Raw genomic sequence first — 14,955 nt, forward strand, 5'->3', positions numbered from 1 at the left:
TGCACTGTACCTTTTTGTTGTGTTGCTCTACTATACTAGGTATCAATGCTGCCAGAATGAGAAACAGGCTGAAGAAAGCACAAAAGCCAGGGAAGCTCCTAGACCAATGTATGCCTTCGGACTTGCCTTTGATGGTGGGGGAAGTGGGTGACCAGAGGGGCTTCCAATGGAGAGCTATTCAATTGGCAGCTGCTCCATCTCCCTTCTGGATCAGCACAGGATTTCATGGCTGCCATGACAAACCTGGGACTGCCTGAGGTGATTCTGGTTTAACACACATCACATTATGGATCTAGTATTGAGTATGGGACTGGAGATGTAGGAAGTAGAAATTACTCCCATAGACTGATCACCACCTCTGGCAACCAGGGATTGCATTGCTCCTTTCCTGCAGGGACATAAGACTTGCGTTGTGGTTTTCAACCCTCAGGAACTTATTGAACCTGAGTTTCCAGATGGCTCACTGGAAGAATACTATTCAGCCAAAAGACGACTCTTTGCAGAGTTTGGTGGAAATACATGACAACCTGTATCAACTCCATTGATACAACAGCCCCAAAATACACTCTTGGCTGGCTTCACCTTCACAGGTCACCATTGTTTAAAGATGACCCTGCAACTTACGACACAAGAGGCAATCATTGCCTGATGCTGACAGTTATGTTCATAGCATACACAATGAGAAATTAGATGATGCCATAAGTTGATAAATTAGATAAAAACATAAGTTGCTGGAAGGTTGCAACATAACACTACTTTATATCTTACCATTCAGAACAATAGTGCACAAGAACCCAAAACCAGAGAGAAACCACAGGCTGCTCCCTAAGACAGCAAGGCACAACTCACCTACCTTGTTTGGAGCTGGCTTTTTCCAGACTGATTCTGATTGCATGCTTTACTACAAAGTCCCCTAACCTGCAAGTAGTATAAGGAACCACCCATACTCCCCACCCATAATGAGATAGTTTGAAAGATTGTTGTGGTGTATTGAGAACTGTGTTGGAATTGCAAGCTATCAACCTGATCTTCCTTTTTTGGGAAAGGTCACTGATCAGATTGGGGCAGATCAATTCTGGCAATTTTTGGTATCCTCAGATTCCCTGGAGTCTCACCACTCAGGTCATTGAGCTGAGTTTGGAATGGAAACCACATTGGTAACAGTGGCTGCTCATTTTCTTCTCGCAATGGAGAAGGCTAATTTATGGGAGCTGATTTGATTAGATCTGGCAGCTATCTTTGATACAGTTGACTACGAAGATTTGTTGGGATGCTTGTTAGCAACTCCATCCATTCCCATGAAGCGACAAGTGGCTCTGGTTTACTCCTGTCCATTTTGGGGCAATTGCTTGTCCACTCCAACAGCTCTCTCATATAGTGTTACTACTGGAGTGGGTTTTATCACTCCCTCCCATTCAGAGAGGATATGAGACCTTTACAAAACTTGGTGAGGAAATATGAACCAGCTGCTAATGATAGCTCTATTTCCATCACATCAGGCCTGACTGGAAAGTGGAACAAATAATTTAGTACCTTTCCAAAAGCACTAGGAGTGAGCTGGGCGAGGGTTCATCTAGGTAAGACCATTATAAAGTTAGTGCTTTGGAGGAAGTAAGAAGAAGGGTTGTGCTTCCCAAGTCTGGATATGTTAACCTTCTGGATGCATTGCAGAGCATACCTTTCTTTGTAAGCAATTAGGGAGATTATGCACCTATAGATGGCATGATGGAAATTTGGTGATTAAGAGCTGATTTAGATGGGTCTTGTGCTATGGCTATGGCTGGGGGGAATTCGATGGGATTTTTGTGAAAGACTCCACTAAATTACTTGAAATACTGCATTAATGCATTTAGTATTTCTAATGGTTTGCTTTGGAAACGTCGAGAGGTGCCAGAAGTGCCACACAAAAGTCAAATAAATATATAAAATGAATAAATAAATACATTATTATTTCTTTCACCACATGGGAGGGGATTAGCTAACACCCTTGCCAAAGAGAATTCCTTTCAGAAGCCAGCAAAGGTAGCAATGAAGGAGTGGCTAATTTATTAAGACTTGGTGACTTTTCTTGCACCTCAGAACTGGAAGTTTAGACAACAATAATATTAAGGGGGAAAAACTAGTCAATTCCTGGGGCCTCCCAGTGCATCTTGTCTGTACTATGTCTCTCTTGCATAGGCTGTCTGTTCTTTTACTTCTTGTATCAAGCACAATGCTATGTTTAATAAATAATTCACTATAGATTTTCTTCTGTAGAAGTGACTTCAGAGTGCAAATTCCAATTGTGTGTCTCTGAGGAACGACACTGATCATTCTAAACTCCTTCTGCCATGGTTGCTGAGAAAAAGCTATTTTTGCATGGTAAAAGGGAAATTCCTTGAAAAATCAAGGAGTAAAGAGTAAAACACTTAACATTCTTGGTCTTTAGAAAACAAACGGCAGATTGGATTTGTCATTCATCATTTCTAGAGTCATTTAATGGTATAGGTGTTCTAGTTTTCTGTGAACTGCCATGAAGTGACAGATCCCAAAGATCCTGCAAACCAAATAGACATGGCACAGCAAAAGATTTTTCAAGTCTGGCGCAGAAGATATTAGAGGCAGAGGTTTACAAAAGTGAGTTCCTGAGACTTGCTCATTGTGTATCTCACACATCCTTTTCCTTAGCTATATTCCAATGTGGGAGACTGTCTGGAGTGAAGTTCAGTGATGGAACAATTGGAATTAAAGGAACAATATTGTTTTTTAAGTTTGAGACACCTTCTGGCTGTGGAAAAAGTGAAAGCACATTCTCCATAAACCCGTGGTGGTATCAGCAGTTTAAATGAAGAGAGATGTTGAGTTTTAATTGTTTCTTTTGATCTCTTCTATTGATAAAGATAAAATTCTATCTTAAGCATGTAGCAAAAAAATAGGTCTTTCATCTGGGCACAAAATTCATATGTTCCCTGACCTTGCGTGTCACATGGTAATGAAACAGCATAAATCAGACCTGTTAAAAGTTGAAGTTTGTTAATATTATTACTGAAGCTTCAGTCTCCTTCCTGGCTAACTAATGGGTCCATAGTTCAAACATCTATATATTAACAAGCTACACTGATGCAAAGAAAAAATTAATGGGCACCCAGCAGGAGCCAAATGTGGATTTCAGATGAAGATCTGGGGAAAAAAAATTCCTATTTGCCTAAATTTTCAGTTTTCAGCATTATGGAGTTTCTTCTTTCACTAATAATTCTCTCCTAAGAGACTATATTGGCAATTTAGCCTTTGTATGGGGACATTTATTGATTTTGTACTCTCCTGGTTATATACTTTTGCTACCATTGGTATCAATTTTCAACTTTTTTGGGCTTTAACAATCTCTCAGTATCTTTTCCTAGTCATCAATTTTAATTCATTCAACATATAGTATATCTTCTAGTCAAGGAACTCACTATTCCTTGCTATTTTGCCTCTGAAACGGATTATTACAACAGACTAATTACTGAGTTACACTGTAAAATATTTGCTTTTGTATTCCTTAGCATGATGACATTGATGTCTACATAGGTTTTTATACCTGCCCATCACTTATCTGAGCACCTTTCAAGTGCAAATTGATATTGATGATAGGCAAGAATAATCCCATGTTTGTGTGTTTACTTTTAACATCACTTCAAATGTTATAAATAAATATTTTAAAATATACCCTGCCCAATCACTGTATGGTATGCCAGACATCCAGATACCCAGCTGGTATAAATGAGCATAGCTCCATTGAAGTCAATGGCATTACAGTGATTTGCACTAGCTGAGGATCTGTCCTGAAAAGCTTGAATACTAATCATGGCAGGCACACCAAAGATCGTTCTGGTGGAGCTCAAAGAGATAGGCACACCAGGGTTTTTGCAGCTGTGGGCAGGGGTTGCCCACTCCTCCTTCTCCCCATCTTTGGCCAGAGACACTGGATGAGGCTTTGAAAACAGGGCCATTCCCATTTTCAGGGATACATGGTTTCCCTAACCATGAAATGCAAAATATTGAAGCAGGACATGGTTTGCATGAATACCTTCAACACTGCCCCTGGCAATACAGCACGTAAACATACAATTGTCACAATGACCTAATTTGCAGAAATACTGTGTATTACGATATGTGGGGAAGAGAGAAGCCAGGGCTTGTACAATGGTACAAAGTATAGTCAAATTCACACTTGGCTACAGAAACCAAATTCAACTTATTATCTTTACTTCAACTAAAAATACCAAGGCAGTGCCATAAGAGCAGACTTAGTCAACACTTCTCACCGGAGAAAGTCACAAGTAAGTCTTAAAGTGGAATTTGTTCTATCCTGGATCCTGAATACTTCCCCCCAAAGTGGCAATCTGAACATGGGGTTTGAAAGAGTGCACATACACTTCCAAACAATTTTGCTTACTACTGATCTTAGGACACTTTCAAATGCCATTCTTCCTATTTTCTGCTCTTGCTTCCTTCTTGACACAGCCTCCCACCCCCCACCCAACACTTTTAAACAGGTTTTAGGGATGTCTTATGCATATATCATTCTACTGATCTCCTTTCCCCAACCTATTCAGAGATAAGAGCACTGTCTTGACCTGCTGTCTTCCATACGCTCTACAGAGTGAGAATGTAAAAGCAGATGTTGCTATTTAAGGGAAAGATCAGGTTAGACTTGAGACAAAACAGGGCAGGAGAAGAAGTCAGAGTGAAGAAGTCAGAGTGAAGAAATTATAGTCAAAGAGGAAAGTGCCGAAACAAAAGTGAAAAATATTTAAAGAAAAACAAGTAATTGACACTATTTAATCAATCAGTTATGCTTACAGTGACCCATTTTGTAGGATATTTTCCCCTAGGACATTTAAAAGGGGCTTAGTTTTAAGTTAGCAGTCTGCTTTTGAAAAATCTTGGCCTAAATGTCTAATTCAACTCTTAATATGGAATAATAGATATGAAAATTCAGTGAGCATATATAATTTTCCCTTGAATAAGAAAATCAATTATTTTGTCTCTCTGTGAACTACTTGGGTAACCTTTTGGGAAAGGAGGAGCCTATACAGGAAGGACGGGCTCTACCTAAATTAAAATAGAACCGGACTGCTGGCATGTGAAATTAAAAAGGTCAGAGGCGTTTTTAAGCCAACAAGTGCAGAGGAGCACATGATTTGGACAGAGAAAGCCCTCTGGGGAAGATTTATTGAAGGGGACACTGTATAGAGGAGAGGATAGAAATTGATAAAGTACAGATAGTAACTGAAGAGAAACAATCAAATGAAAAAGAGTCCCATTCAATTACATCACATGAAGGCAGACAACTAAATATTATTAGTGTGTGTATACAAATGCTAGAAGTCTAAGTACTAGGATGGGTGAACTTGAGTGTCTGGTATTAAATGAGGATGGTGATATAATATCCATTGCAAAAACTAGGTGGAACGATGATAACCAATGAGACACAGTAATATCAGGGTACAAAATATACAGGAATGACAGAGTGGGTTATGAGGGTGAGGGAGCGGCACTATATGTGAAAGAAAGCAGAGAATTAAATATAGTAAAAATCTTGAATTTAAAAAAAAAAAATGTACCAAAGAATCTCTATGAATAGAAATTCCATGCTTGAAGAAGAAGAATATAGAAATAGGAATGTACTTCTAATCACCTGACCAGGACGGTGATAGGGAGTGTGAAAATATTCAGGGAGATTAGAGAGGCTACAAAAACAGAAAGCCCAATAATAATGGGAGAGAAAACATTTTAGACACCATTAATGACTGATTCTTGGAGCAGCTAGTCCTGGAACCCACCAGGGGGGCAGCAATTCTTGATTTAGTCCTAAGTGGCATACAGGATCTGGTCCAAGAGGTGAATATAGCTGAACCGCTTGGTAAAAGTGACCATAATGTAATTAAATTTAACCTCCTAGGAGAGAGGGAAAATACCAAAAAAATCCCTCCACAGTAGCATTTACCTTCAAAAAGGGGAACTACACAAAAAATGAGGAAGCTAGTTAAATGAAAATTAAAATGAGCAGTCACAAGAGTGAAATGCCTGCAAACAGCATGGAAATTTTAAAAAACCACAATAATAGAGGCTCAAGCTAAACATATACCTCCAATTAAAAAAAAGTAAGAGGACCAAAAAAATGCCACGATGGCTAAACAACACAGTAAAAAAAAAGGCTGTTAGAATGTCATAAATATAAAGGGAAGGGTAAACCCCTTTAAAATCCCTCCTTGCCAAAGGAAAAATCCTCTCACCTGTAAAGGGTTAAGAAGCTAAAGGTAACCTTGCTGGCACCTGACCAAAATGACCAATGAGGAGACAAGATACTTTCAAAAGCTGGGAGGAGGGAGAGAAACAAAGGGTCTGTGTCTGTCTATATGCTGCTTTTGCCGGGGATAGAACAGGAATGGAGTCTTAGAACTTTTAGTAAGTAATCTAGCTAGGTATGTGTTAGATTATGATTTCTTTAAATGGCTGAGAAAAGAACTGTGCTGAATAGAATGACTATTTCTGTCTGTGTGTCTTTTTTGTAATTTAAAGTTTTGCCTAGAGGGATTCTCTATGTTTTTAATCTAATTACCCTGTAAGGTATCTACCATCCTGATTTTACAGAGGTGATTCCTTTACTTCTATCTACTTCTATTTCTATTAAAAGTCTTCTTGTAAGAAAACTGAATGCTTTTTCATTGTTCTCAGATCCAAGGGTTTGGGTCTGTGGTCACCTATGCAAATTGGTGAGGATTTTTACCAAACCTTTCCCAGGAAGTGGGGTGCAAGGGTTGGGAGGATTTTGGGGGGAAAGACGTGTCCAAACTACGTTTCCCAGTAAACCCAGTTAGAGTTTGGTGGTGGCAGTGGATATTCCAAGGACAAAGGATAAAATTAATTTGTACCTTGGGGAAGTTTTAACCTAAGCTGGTAAAAGTAAGCTTAGGAGGTTTTCATGCAGGTCCCCACATCTGTACCCTAGAGTTCAGAGTGGGGGAGGAACCTTGACATAGAAACAAAAAGACATCTTTTAAAATGTTAAAGTCAGATCTACTGAGGAAAACAGAAAGAAGCACAAACTCTGGCAGGTCAAGTGTAAAACCATAATTAGACAGGCCAAAAAAGCATCTGAAGAGAAACTAGCAACAGACACAAAAACTAATGGCAAAATTTTTTTGTAAATACATCAGAAGCTGGAAGCCTAACAAACAATCAGTGGGGCCACTGGATGATTAGGGTGCTAAAGGAGCACTCAATGAAGACATAAAGCCATTGCAGAGAAGCTAAATGGATTCTTTTCATCGGTCTTCACGCCAGAGGATGTGAGGGGGATTCCCACACCTGAGCCATTCTTTTTAGATGGCAAATCTGAGGAACTGTCCCAGATTGAGGCGTCAGTAGTTGTGGTTTTAGAACAAACTGACAAATTAAATAGTAATAAGTCACAAGGAACAGATGGTATTCACCCAAGAGTCCTGAAGGAACTCAAATATGAAATTACAGAACTATTAACTGTAGTATATAATCTATCAGTTAAATTGATCTCTGCACCAGATGACTGGAACATAGCCAATATAATACCAATTTTTAAAAAAGGCTCTAAACACTGGCAATTACACACTTGTAAGCCTAACTTCAGTGCCAGGCAAACTGGTTGAAACTATAGCAAAAAACAGAATTATCAGACACATAGAAGGACACAATATGTTGGGGGAAGAGACCACATTGCTTTTGTAAAGGGAAATCATGCCTCATCAATCTATTAGAATTTTTTGAAGGGGGTCAACAAGCATATGGACAAGGGTGATGCAGTGTATAGGGTGTACTTTGACAAGGTCCCTCACTAAATGTTCTTAAGCAAAGTAGGCAGTCAGGAGATCAGAAGGAAAGTCCTGTTATGTATCAGTAACCAGTTAAAAGACAGGAAACAAAGGGCAGGAATAAATCGTCAGTTTTCACAATGGAAAGACAAAGATCAGGATCCCCCAAGGATCTGCACTGGGACCAGTGCTGTTCAAAATATTCATAAATGATCTGGAAAAAGGAGTAAATAGTGAGGTAGCATCTTTGCAGAAGATACAAAATTACTCACGATAGTTAAGTCCAAAGCAGACTGCAAAGAGTTACAAAGGGATCTCACAAAACTGGGGAACCGGGCAACAAAATGGCAGATGAAATTCAATTTTCATAAATGCAAAGTAATGCACATTGGAAAACATAATCCCAGATATACATAGGAAACTATGGGGTGTAAATTAGCCATTACCACTCAAGAAAGGGATCTTAGAGTCATCGTGGTTAGTTTTCTAAACATCTGCTCATATGTGCAGCAGCTGTCAAAAAAGCTAACGGAATGTTAGGAAACATTATGAAAGAAATTGATAAGAAGACAGAAAATATAATGGCATGTTGAATACTGCATACAATTCTGGTCACCCCATCTCAAAAAAGATATATTGGAATTGAAAAATATACAGAGAAAGGCAACAAAAATGATTAGAGGATATAGAACAGCTTCTGTATGAGGAGAAATTAAAAAGATTGGGACTGTTCAATTTAGAAAAGAGACAACTAAGGGGGATATGACAGAGGTCTATAAAATCATGAATGGTGTGGAGAAAGTGAATAAGGAACTGTTATTTACCCCGTCACATAACACAAGAACCAGAGATCACCCAATGAAATTCATAGGCGGCAGATTTAAAACAACATAAGAAAATACTTCTTCACACAACACAGTTAACCTGTGGAACTCATTGCCAGGGGATGTTGTGAAGGCCAAAAGTAGAACTGGGTTAAAAAGGAATTAGATAAGTTCATGGAGGATAGGTCCATCAATTGCTATTAGCCAAGATGGTTAGGAATGCAACAATCTGGGTGCCCCTAAACTGCTAGAAGCTGGGACTGGACCACTCAATAATTGCCCTGTTCTGTTCACTCCCTCTGAAGCTTCTGGCACTGGTCACTATGGAAAGATGGACCACTGTTCTTGCCCAGCATGGATGTTCTTAATGGTCTAACCGCCCGACTGGAGTATGGATAGACTACCCCCATAGGGCCTACATAAGACTGTAGAATGGGGATCACTGGTTTACACCCACATCTGAATCTCCACTGCTGAAATAATGAACTCAAATAACTCTAAAGTCACCTCACCAGCTAAGTCCATGACACTGTATTATAAAACTCATTTCCCAGTCAAGTTACTTATACTACCAGACTCCAGTTTACTGTATTATGCTATTTAAATTTTTTTATACTATCTTTTGGTTTGAATGACAGTTAATTCTTAAATTTTCTTACAAAGCTACTGTAAAGTCTGGAACACGAGAGATTACAGTGGATCATAACATAATCTAATACAGAAAGAAGTCTTGAAATTATATTTAATACACTCACGTGAATAAAGGAGTTCCACAGACAACACATCTGTACATCCCATGAGCTTTATGATGTGTGTATTCTCCCTCGAAGGCACTGGGAAAAACAACAACGCTATTTTAAAAATCAGTAAGGGAATAGTGTTTTTTAAATACTATATTAGAGTGCAAAAAGCTGAACTCAAGAGGTAGCTGTTATTCTTTATCAAATGAAAAACTGAATATCTTCATAAATTTGCCTTAACAGTTCCATACCATTCAGGAGGAAGCAAAATGTCACACACGTCAAAGATAAGAACACAAAAACCAACTGCTGTTTAAAACTGTTTGTCAACATCCTACAATTAGTAATTTTTAAATAAAGATGGTTTAAAATTCAATTAATCTTGAGCATTTCTCCAGTTTTAGTCTTCAAACAATCTTTTAACAATGATCTCAAATGCTCAACAACGAATAAAGCACTCGTGTAGTGGGTAAATGACACTTGGTTTGTTAGCACAGGATGGGCTGCCCCTGTGTTAGAGTCACAGAAAATGAAACAACTGGTCCATCATTTCAAGCTGAGTGAGCCTTATATTTTTAGTTGAAAAGGAATATTACAGTTTTAAGGGAATATTTTTCTAAGTTAACAAACTTAAGGGCTAGGCAGTCATTCATCTAATACAAATCAGCTGTGCTAGCCCCACAAAAAGCCTGTGTGCTCAGCAGCTTGTTTTTATTATCCTTTCACCCTTTTTATGAGATCCAATTTTTTTTTTTTATAAACAGGATTTTTAAGAATGACCTACTCTCCAGTTGTTTGTGTGCATTAAATCATTGTGCTCATCATGTATACAACAGTAAGTGATTGAGGTGGAAGAAGATCTCACGAGCGGAGGCTCAGGTCCCACTGGCAGCTCATTTGGGGGGTGGGGGGGGAGTGGGGTTTAAGCCAGTGATTCCCATTCATTACATTCAGCAAACAGTATACTCTGATAGGGAGAGTGTTGCCTTTTAACTATGGACCCCATGTGTGGTAAAGAGCCCTTTCAGGTCATGAATGAAAACAAGCAGTTACATCATTAATACATTTGGATCCGAGGTAAGCTAGGGCCTTGTGCCAAGCTCCATGGTATAAATTAGACAACAAAATGGTTAGACCTTGGCAAGTTGCCTTCATGCTGGAATCAGCTGAGAGAGACTATTCACCATGAGCACTTTTTTTTTTCCATCCAGGATTTAGGGCTAGCTTCCAGGGACTAAAACCATGTGAGGGCAGTTATTGAAAATTTTTGACATTCCTACCACAAATGAGCCAATAAATACCTTCTCCACATGTGCTTCAAAAAGAAATTGGAGTGGGGTGGAAAGGAACTAAATTAGGCTACCTTCTTTTTGCAGCCAAAATGTCTATACTTACAATGGCCACCTTCAAAATTTCAGCCTCTGGGCACAGAGCCATTTTCCTCGTGGTTCTGCTCACTGTGATGTCTTCCAAAAAATGTACCTAAACCGCTATTACTTCCACACATTTTGTAGTAAACTAAAAACAGACCTTAAACATAAGCTCAGTGACTTTATAAGACACTTAGTGTTCATTTAAAACACACACACACACACACACACACTTGTGTTGACCACCACACTGCAGATGCCTGTCTTTTCAGTGGTGTGAATTTGTAGGGGTTAGTAAACAAGTGGAGACTTCTTCAAAGTGGTTGGTGGGGAAACAGCAGCAAAGGGAAGGAGAGAAGGAAAGATGGCTATTTCTTCATGAATGGGCTTCCTTCAGCCTGCCTTACCTTTCAGTCCCTTTCTCCTGAGTAACATGGTACTGTAAAGGCGTCAGCCGCTTCCTCAGGTCCAGCTGGGAAAAGACCACCTTGCAGTTCTTTTTATCCCTACATGACCCTGTAAAAGGGAGAGGATATGAGAGAAGGAGTCTTTTTAGCTTAAATCTTGAATAATTGCTTTGGCTGACGGCCACAGCATAGCTTCTGCATTCACTTGTCAATGACCAGACCAGTCCCTAATGCAATAGAATGGCTCAGCTGAACTGCAGCTGATTATTTCTTCAAATCCAAGTTTTAAAAGAATGTGGCTCAAAAGCCAGGTGATTCCACTGGAGCAGTGACAATGTGCTACAGCCAAAGCCTTCTGTGCGCCATCCTAAACCTTTACCCAGTCATTCATGAGACGGTAACATTTTCCTACTACTTAAAAAAAAGTCTGCAAAAAATCATTCAAACTCAATGCTCTTTGCAAGACATCTATATTGTAGACATAAGGTAATGGGCATATGATGTTTCGCCACAATTCAGCATCCAATGATTTCACAACCTTTTAAAGATAAATCATTATACTTCTGATACGGTTGATTTCTCCATAATCCTTACATTTATTTTAACTTCGTTTCAAAAGATGTATTTTTGTCACAATTGAATTAATCTTAGGGACTATGTCTTATAATGCAGGTCAAAATATCAGCCCTAAGAGAAAAGTCATTTCACTATTCTAAAAATTGTGGAGGCGTCCTCAAAAATAAAGTTGTCTTAAAAATTAGAGCTGGGATTTGTTAATTAAGTAAAATTAGAGCTGGCTCATACTCCCTTGAAAATCCCAACCTAGGCTATGCCTCGTTCTACACAGAAAACGAAAATCTAAATGGTCTCAAGGCATTATTGTAAAAACATCATTGTTATAATGCAAAATCTGTAATTACTTTAGAAAAGAATTCAAAAAAATTTGTTTTGAGGAAGGGAATCTGAGATTTATACTTTTCAAGACCCAATACTGGTTGCTCTGGTGAATGAAAACCAAAAAAGTTACACCAGTGTAAGTGTGCTGAATGTGGAAATAGCTTTACTAGCCGTATGTGATACTTCACATAAAATAACTAACTATTCAAGTAATTATAAGATGCACAATTAGAAATAAACAGTCCTGACAAAAATATTTTTGTCAGTAATATATACACTCATAAAAAGTCCAATTGTGTTCCCAAAGTAGAGGGAACAGAGTTACCCATCTGTATGTCATTTAGTACAAGAGAAGCAATAGCAGGTTTAAATTACTTGGTATTGGATTGCAATTTCCTAACATTGGATGCTTTTCTGCTTTTTTACCTTGAGTCATTACTAAGAGTGTTCATAAAAAGTAGCTTAAACACAGATGCTTGCAAATCTTCTCAGCAAAGACATTTCTCCCCCACCCCTTCTCTCTCTCTCTCTCTCTCTCTCTCTCTCTCGTGTTTTGCTTTGGAAGAATAAAACTGTTGGTCACTGACTAACCTTGTCAAGTAGGTCCAAGGAGAAAAAGTAAAATTGAGAACAGCTGATTGAAATAAATAATGCAACCATAAAAAGCTTGGCTACTGAATGAAAGGTATTGAAAAGCAACTTCATTTCATAGATTAGAAATTGCTTTTGATCCAAACATTCTCAAAACCAGATTGTTTTCTGAAACATCTCATTAACTGTGCTGCAGAACCCGCATTTTAATGGCAAGCTTTGAAAGAGCGCTGCTATACTCCTTTGTTAGTTTCAATCTTATTTGGGAGGGGGATAAAGATTTCATTCCAGGTTTCTTTGTTTGTCTTTCAAGAACCACTAAAGAAGTATTCAGACAACTTTTGCAGGAATGTGCCCTGTGCCATGGCTTACAAATTATTTGGTTTTGGTGCACTTAAAGGTCACCTTCCAAATTAGCAAAATTTTCCTACATCCTGGCTTTTCAACCTTAAATGTAAATATTGTTTCCTAACTGTAAGTGAGGTTTGTTCTTTATAACATTTGGTTGCTTATTTAAAGATGTCAGACTTCGGAGATTTTTATTCTTAGGGTGTGCTGTCTTCTTGCTCTAATAAGTCTTTCAAAGTGTGACTAACAGCAAAAAGAAGTACATGCATTACATAAATAACTCAATGTTGCATTATGCAGCTCAATAAGAAATTGTCTGAGTATTATGAATCTTCAATCTTATATTTTAATATTAAAAAGCAGCCCAAATTGGTACAATGAGTTTTACAGACAAACACCCCTTTATTTTTTTAAAAACTTGCTCAAAATTATTTTGGCTTCCAAAACTTCATCTCATTCCTTAACATTAAAAAAACAAAAACAAAAAAACCCCCTAAGTATGTCTCAACTTTGAAAAATCATGGAAAAGTTGAGTGTTTGAAAAGAAAATCTCATTTTAAAAACTCTTACAATGACTCCTTAAGTGGGTACCCTGATTCTATCATTTTAGAATCACCATTCTTTACTGGGTATAGTCACTACTATACAGAAGGAAATTTCCATTTCACCGAATATCATTTAATCCATGACCTTGCAATCAGAAGTAGGAAGCATGTTACAAGAGATTTTTCCCTATCGTTTTTATAGTTACCTGTATGTTTTACAAGACAGACAAGTAGTTATGTGTACAGTGAAATCTTGCTACTCTGCACTGGTGTAAACTGCAAACCTACACTGGAAAGGGATTTTCAAGGTTTGCAGAGCACTGGCCAACAAAATTCTAATTCTGTGCTGCAACCCAGTTGGAGGAACCACATGTCATTGCATGGCCGAACCCTCAGATTTCAGGATCATTCTAAAGCAGAACTTTGACACTTATGGTTTAAATGTTAATGGCAAACCAATGGACCAGTAAATTAACTAAGCCTGTTTCATGTTGCTCTTGAATGCCAGAGACAAGGGGTAATATGGTATATATCCCTTGGCTACCCCACCACTGGCTAATCTGGAATGGGTCTCCCCTGTTAGGGTGAATTAGGGCATGTCTACACTTACCTCCGGAGTGATCGATCCAGTGGGGGTTGATTTATTGTATCTAGTGAAGTCACGATAAATTGACCGCCAAGCGCTCTCCCGTCGACTCCAGTACTCCATCGGAGCGAGAAGTGTAGGCGGAGTTGACGGGGGAGCATCAGCAGTTGACCTACCACAGTGAAGACACCATGGTAAGTAGCTCTAAGTACGTCGTCTTCAGCTACGCTATTTTCATAGCTGAAGTTGTGTAACTTAGACCGACCTAGCTCACCCTCTCTCTTCCCTTCCCTCCCCCACCCCCATATAGTGTAGACCAGGCCTTAGTGCGGTTCTAGTGTTTCAAGTTCTTTATTTAGGCCCTAGTTCAGAATAGCATCCCTTTACAAGGGAGCACTTAAAACACATGCATAACTTTAAGCAGGGGCTTAAGTGTTTTCCTGAATTGGAGCCTTATTTTAGAATACTATGTCATGCCAGATTAGCCATCCCCAGGCAAAACATGCACAGATGCAACATCTTTACTTTGTGGTTTATAGCAACGCTATCACCACCATTGGTTTAAATAGAACGAGGAAGAGGCAGCAAACTAGAGGAGTGAAAACGCTCACTTTGCTCTAAAATAATGCCTGTACTCCACACGGAAAACTTTATATGATCGTCTCTAAAGACGGTTGTTCGTGTGCACTTTCAAAAAATTATCTTTTTTTGCAACCACTGTGGTATTCATACCAATTATGAAAAAATATCAACAGTACAGAGCAAGAGCCCAATCAAATCACTCTACTGTTCATAAAGAACACAGAATGAACCTGTCCATCAGCCCATGCCTG

The 14,955-nt window shown here is 38.7% G+C and overlaps 1 protein-coding gene across 5 annotated transcripts in view; it reads right to left on the minus strand.

Annotated features, from left to right (window-relative positions):
- Positions 1 to 14,955, minus strand: part of MSRB3 (methionine sulfoxide reductase B3) — a 147,286-nt gene that overhangs the window by 76,764 nt on the left and 55,567 nt on the right. For all 5 annotated transcript variants that reach the window (XM_073327875.1, XM_073327879.1, XM_073327878.1 and 2 more), the window contains 2 exons: positions 11,156 to 11,264; positions 9,394 to 9,471 (listed from right to left, as the gene is read on the minus strand). In XM_073327875.1, the coding sequence (XP_073183976.1) occupies positions 9,394 to 9,471; positions 11,156 to 11,264 (187 nt within the window). The remainder of the gene's footprint in view (positions 1 to 9,393; positions 9,472 to 11,155; positions 11,265 to 14,955) is intronic.

Source organism: Lepidochelys kempii, chromosome 1 (genome assembly GCF_965140265.1).
Source record: "Lepidochelys kempii isolate rLepKem1 chromosome 1, rLepKem1.hap2, whole genome shotgun sequence".
Lineage (NCBI taxonomy): Eukaryota > Metazoa > Chordata > Testudines > Cheloniidae > Lepidochelys > Lepidochelys kempii.